General features: G+C 35.2%; 2 protein-coding genes across 4 annotated transcripts in view; both read left to right on the forward strand.

Moving 5' to 3' along the window:
- The first annotated feature begins 2,357 nt into the window (after positions 1–2,357).
- On the forward strand, positions 2,358–3,579 carry znf593 (zinc finger protein 593). 3 transcript variants are annotated; one of them, XM_024276362.2, is made up of 4 exons: positions 2,358–2,430; positions 2,714–2,907; positions 2,998–3,060; positions 3,127–3,579. In XM_024276362.2, exons 2-4 carry the CDS (start codon positions 2,720–2,722, stop codon positions 3,251–3,253), a joined length of 378 nt encoding a protein of 125 aa, XP_024132130.1. In that variant the 5' UTR covers positions 2,358–2,430; positions 2,714–2,719; the 3' UTR covers positions 3,254–3,579. The 3 variants fall into 3 exon arrangements, with proteins under 3 accessions (XP_024132130.1, XP_024132121.1, XP_024132139.1); XM_024276353.2 differs by having other exon boundaries at positions 2,359–2,457; XM_024276371.2 differs by lacking the exon at positions 2,358–2,430 and adding an exon at positions 2,464–2,583.
- Positions 3,580–4,583: 1,004 nt separating this feature from the next.
- Positions 4,584–6,172, forward strand: part of selenon (selenoprotein N) — a 6,391-nt gene continuing 4,802 nt past the window's right edge. Inside the window, exons 1-2 of the mRNA XM_024276342.2 lie at positions 4,584–5,102; positions 5,642–5,759. Coding sequence (XP_024132110.1) covers positions 4,917–5,102; positions 5,642–5,759 — 304 coding nt within the window. The 5' untranslated portion in view covers positions 4,584–4,916. The remainder of the gene's footprint in view (positions 5,103–5,641; positions 5,760–6,172) is intronic.

The raw sequence follows: 6,172 nt of genomic DNA on the forward strand, positions 1-6,172 counted from the left end.
TGCTGCACATCAAAATACAAACAAGTGTGTGGAAAAAAAAAAACATTATGTCAAAAGAATCTCCAATTAATGTTAAGTTTAATATATGGGAAATCTTTATAAAAAATATTTGCTTAATTTAAGTAATTTCCTGTACTATTTTAATAGATGGATACAATCCTACCTTTCATAACCCCAAAATAAACATTAATAATTTTTAAACTATTTTTGTTTGCTTTTCTGTATTTGTTCATTTGGGTGGAAATTGCTTTTTGTTTTTTGTTAATTCACTGTATGTGAAGTCATGTTCAGTTAAAGTCACTTGTTAATAGTTCAATAAAAAGAAAAAAAAGCTTAGAGGTAATTAACCTTAAGAGTTATCACTCACAATTTAAGGTTTAAATAAATCCGTCCATCCATAGATCCATTTTCCTAACCTGTTATATCTCTTCTGGGGTCAAAGGGTTGCTGGAGCCTGTCCTAGCTGCTGCTGTTAAGTGAAGGTAGGTTTCAACAAATATATTTCAAGATGTGATGATATGACATGCAAATAAAGTTTTTAAAGCAGCCATCAAGTGCTAAAAATGGAAACATTTATATATTTTAGAATATTCAATTCAAAACCCTTATGGGGTCACAGGGTTGCTGGAGCCTTTCCTGGTTACTGTTGAGCAGAGTCAGGGAACACCCTGGACAGTCTGTAACCAGTAACCCTATTAAGAATGTTTTCCTTTTTCTTCAACTGTGGTTTGAAGCTGGAATGCCACAACTCTACCACATATAATCTTTTAAAAAAAATGTGAAAAGTTTTTCAAGAACTGAAAGAAATAACTTTAACAAAACATGGTATGCCAATGCAAGTAACTGAAAAAATGTTTGCTTTTTTAATGGCTGAAAATCTGCTGTCTCCTGATCACACAAGGTCACTGCTCAAGCCAAAATTACCTAAAATTATAATGCAGACTCTACACAAACATAGCAGAAATTGTTTACAGATAAGAAGAATGTATTTGCATCCTACATCAAAAACATTTAGTGAGACAGAAAGGGGCTGTAATTTAAGAAATACACAGAACTTCCCCTAGCAAAGAGTATTATATTTAAAAGTACTACAAGTATGCTTGTTCTATGCTAAAAGTGAGATAGTAAAATTTGAAGTTACTTTTGAAAATATATAATAATATAAAATGTTCACATTTAGCCTAAAGAAATATTAAGTTAGTATACTTCCTACACTACAAGTACAATTTAATACATTTTTTTTAATAAAATACACTTCAAGTGTGGTACTTTTTGCTAAGGGACTCCTCATAAAGTCAATATTACTTAATACTGTTATACAGACTTGGCACAGACATCACAGAAATTGTTCAGAAATAAAAAAATATATATTTTACATATCACATTGAAAACGTCTATTGAGACAGAAGAAGTCTTTAACTTGAGAAATAATCTATTCTTAAAATGCATGACTGTGTGACTAACAAATACGTTTTTAATTTTTAATGTATGAAGATTAGCTGGTATAATTTGATGCAGAAATAAACATTTTTACCAATAAAAACAAAAAAATCTACATTGGATTTATGAAGTTGTATTTAGAGTCAGTTTTTAATCCTGGATTTACCCTAATCACCTTGTACTTTTGAGAATTTGTTTTATGTAGAATCTCTTGTCATAAAACAAAAAATACCGTTATGAGGTATATTTATATTTTATGATAAAATGGTATGCACATTTTTTTTCTTTTATAATACTGATAGCTGCAAAAGAGTAAGTATGTATAAATTAAAAAAGTTTGTGTTTTTGTTTGTAAATTATTAGAACAACTGATTATTATTTAGAAGCAAAAATCATGAAGACATATAAAAAGGGGTAGGAATAAATACATTCTTACTTGTCCAAATCTTTTGAACATTCTGGTAGACACCAACTGGTACCAATCTACAATACATTTTTTTACATTTGTTTTATTTTATTTTATTTTATTTCATTTCATTTCATTTCATTTCATTTCATTTCATTTCATTTCATTTCATTTCATTTCATTTCATTTCATTTCATTTCATTTTATTTTATTTTATTTTATTTTATTTTATTTTATTGAATTTATTTATTTATTTATTTACGTATTCAATTTTGTTTTAATTCAACTGCTTTTCAAGTTAATTTCAATAATTAAAATAAAAAGTAAATGATTTTTATTTTACATATAGTTCTTCTGTCGCCTTTTTATTAATATTTTATTTTATTTTTTTGAATTCAATGTGCCTTTCAAATGTGTTAGCATTCAATTTACACATAATTCTTGTGTCTCTTCTTATTTTATTTTATTTTCATTTTGCTGTGGGAAAAATAAATAAATAAAAATAAGTCGCCCCCTGCAGGTGAGCAGAAGTACTTCACTCCCCTTTGACTCGGAAGTACTTCTCTCTGCCTCACGTGGAAAAGGTATGCAAAGTCTTAAAACCGATCTGCGTAAGTCGTCATTACTTTGCTTATTTAGCTCGAAATATATTTAAATATATCTATTGGTGTGACTGATTTTGACGAAATTGCTTTATTTACTTGCAAACGTAAAAGCTGTGGGCTTTGACTATAAATGTAAGAGTTGAATCTAAGATAAACCTCGTGTTTTAAATATTGTTTACTGTCGTAAAACCCATGGAGGCTACTTACACTTACAGGGCCGTATTTAATATATTTTTTGTGTTTCTGTCTTCCCGGTGGGCAGAGCATCATGGGTAAGTCCAAGCAAACGGGGAACCACAAAAAGAAAAACTTAAAATCAATAAAGACGAAGCGCAGGACTAAAGATCTGGATCAGATCCACTCAGACTTGAAGCCAGAAACCGCAGCCAAGCTGTTGAACCAGGAGGTGGACTTCGACGTGACGGGATGCGCACAACATTACTGTTTACACTGCGCGTAAGTGGCACTGTGCGCCTTTACGCACCTAAATGTGATGTTTAAATGGGGTTTCGGGGCTGTAGTGACATTGTTTATTTTGACTTGCAGGAGATATTTCGTTGATATGAGATCCTTAAAGGAGCACTTCAAAACTAAAGTGCACAAGAAAAGGTAAGAAGGGGGTTTCTGGTCTTTGGGTGAACATCAACATGAGCTGACTGTGTTTTCTCCATCCAGACTGAAGCAGCTCAAAGAGGAGCCCTACACCCAGGCTGAGGCAGACAGAGCAGCAGGCATGGGCTCCTACATTCCCCCAAAGATGATCGAAGTCAAGACGCAAGAAGTGGAGGAGGACATGGATTAAAAAAAAAGAATCATCTGCTTTCAACATGTAACGGCAATAAAATTTAGGGAGATGCTTTCAGCTATTTATTATTTCTCCATCTATAACACTGCGCTTTAATTGTGAAGTTTTAACTTTTCTCTGCTTATTTTTAGTCACAGTTAAAAAAAAGAATTCAGATAAATTTTGTTGAAACTTAAGTTCACGATACATCTGTTTTTTTTAATTGGTTGATAAATTAAGATCAATTATTAAATATTAAAACAATATTTTATTAATTATCTGCCACTTTGAACTGTTTAAGTCACTAAAGCTCCAGAATCTGTAAATAAACAAACCCGAAAACACCCAAATGATATGTATTGAACAATCTAAACATCAACTTTGATGCCAGCTTTGTCAGGAAGGGCTGTCTGTATGTTTCAATCCTGGCTGAGACCTTTCTGTGTGGAGTTTGACATGTTTTCTTCGTGCATGTTTGAGTTTTCTCCAGGCACTCCGGCTTCCTTCAGCAGAACAAATGCATAGGTTAATTTATTGTGGGAGTAATTGTGGACCTGTCCAGATTGTACCACGCCCACACCCAGCAGTAGCTAGGATAGGCTCCAGCAATGCTGTGACCCCAACAGGGACATAGCAGGTTAAGAAGAGGGATGAACTGTGTTTTAGGAAGACAATATCAAACTATAACATTGAGTAGATCAATAGAGTTAAATATTTGTACTGCCAAAGTGGCTTCTCATCCAGACCTGTACTGAAAACATTCGATTTGATGCAAAGCAACTAAGAAAACCTAAAAAAAAAAGATGAATTGAAACCAGGAAATATTTGGTTGTACTGATTTTTAAACAAGAAAACAAATCCACATCTCAATAACCCTAAACATTGTTAGCCAAAAGAAGCTTAAAGATTTCATCCTAGATAATCATTTGCCTAGACTTGCAAATGTTTTTTTTTTTTTTTCAGATGTTAACTATTATTAATTATATTTAAAAAACATTAACTCTTTCATAAAAAGGTTATTTAAAAACTCAAACTATTTACAAATCCTCTATGTACTCCTGCTGGTGGGTAGGGGGAGTTACTGAAGATAATGGCAGATGCTTCTGGCTCAGAAACATGTAATTTCGGTCAGACTAGGCATTCTTTGCATGAATAAACTCAACCTACCCCTTTAAAACTGGCTGGAAGATTGTTTTTCAAAGTTAGAGTGGACTAAATACAAACGTCCGGTATTTGCTTTTCAAAATAAAACCTCAGTGTGGGTAAAGTTCTCGGATCAGGGTTAATTTGGCTTTAATTTATGTAAATTTTAGGGACGTTAGTTGGGAATTATTAAAAATAATCTTTATTTGATTAAATAATGGGGATCTTCGGCAGATATTTGTATTGAGCAAATAAATAGTAAATTTGGGATTTTATTTTGAAACTCAAAATGTCAAATATCCGCTTTAGCCGTATACTTCCTTGGCTAACTCGACTTTTCCTAAAACACTCAGACTCTTCCAGATTGGATGTGGGGAATATCTGGGAGGCGAACTCACGTCCACAGCCGCTGCTGTGACTAACGGCGCACCGAACCTTCTGCGGACACGTTTTCCCACACTCCGGGGAGAAATTCCGCCTCGAAAATCCCTAGATTTATTATGCTAACAGATGCCGTCCTCTAAATAGTTGTCCGATAATGGCCGCAGACGTGGATAAAACGACTTCAGAGGAAGAGCGAAAGATAGAGGAGAATGGGCTCCGAACCCCGGCCTCTGGGTCCAGGTTCTACAGGGGGGTGTGGACCCTCTTTATGCTCTGTGCTGTCCCTCTTGTTGCTTATGGGGTGAAGTACTACCAGGATACACAGCTCCTCAAACGTCACGTGAGACTTTTTAAGTATTTACATCTCAGTTAAGATAACACAATAAAGTTAAATTAAATTATAGATTATACAGTTTCAAAATATCCGTAAAAGTTTTTATCTTTTCTGACACTTCTTTCTTTAAGCCAGTGTATTTTTGTGTAATTGGATACCTTAAAACACCACATGTGAAGCTTTTCTAGCTCCTGCTGGTTTATGGGTGGGTGGGCATGTCTCTCAGCTGGTAAACCCCCACCGTCCTCCAAACCTCATCTGAACAAGTACAAAGGGATCTGAATCTTGCACTTCCCTTCCCCTCCATTGGACGGATGCAGGCAGGCACGCATCTCACTGGAACTCATTTTCTGATCTTCATCCAGGCAGAACCCCCCCAACCCCAGACCCCCATCTCCTCAATTTACTCATTATCTCAATTTCCGTACCGGCGCTTTCCCTGACATCCCCATGCATGCTTTTGACAAAAAAAAGATTTGATGTCTTCTTTAATTTACTGGAAGATTCCTGATAAGCCAGTGTCACCTTTTCTTTTTCCTCTGCAGGAGGAGAGCGTTCGTGTTCTGGGCGCCGAGGGCCTTTTCCTTTTCTCCTCCTTGGACACAGATCATGACCTCTATCTCAGCCCTGAGGAGTTCAAACCAATTGCAGAAAAGCTCACAGGTTTAAGAGATTTTTAAAGTAATAAATCTTCCTTAAAGACCCACTCCGATCATCTTTGATCTTTTAATTACGATTGTCATTTTTAGCCTAAATCTAAAAACTTTTCTAGGACACAGTTTCTGCAGAGTGGCAGTAGTTCATAAAAAATTTGCCTCTTGAATTGTGGGTGGTACTATTGGCACAGAGCAACCCCGCCCCCCTTTCTCATCACCCATAGCTGAGAGCTCTCTCTTACTATCTCCCACTACTTTACAGCCCCTCACACCCCCAACCTACCATTAGCGATCGCGAGCAGTATCAGAGCTATCCAGCGGGACATTTTTAGGCAGATTTTTTTCAAGTTAATCCTGGGACGGGATAACCAAAATAAGAACATTGACACAAAAGTAAAGGCAGAACCATTGAGTAGTTTT

This window comes from Oryzias melastigma, linkage group LG22, assembly GCF_002922805.2.
Source record: "Oryzias melastigma strain HK-1 linkage group LG22, ASM292280v2, whole genome shotgun sequence".
Classification (NCBI taxonomy): domain Eukaryota; kingdom Metazoa; phylum Chordata; class Actinopteri; order Beloniformes; family Adrianichthyidae; genus Oryzias; species Oryzias melastigma.

Excerpts from the sequence above, each read along its gene's own strand:
- znf593 (XM_024276362.2), top strand. The coding sequence starts at position 2,720 with ATGGGTAAGTCCAAGCAAACGGGGAACCACAAAAAGAAAAACTTAAAA. Across the intron at positions 2,908-2,997 it reads CATTACTGTTTACACTGCGC|GAGATATTTCGTTGATATGA; the intron begins GTAAGTGGCACT and ends TTTGACTTGCAG. Across the intron at positions 3,061-3,126 it reads ACTAAAGTGCACAAGAAAAG|ACTGAAGCAGCTCAAAGAGG; the intron begins GTAAGAAGGGGG and ends TTCTCCATCCAG.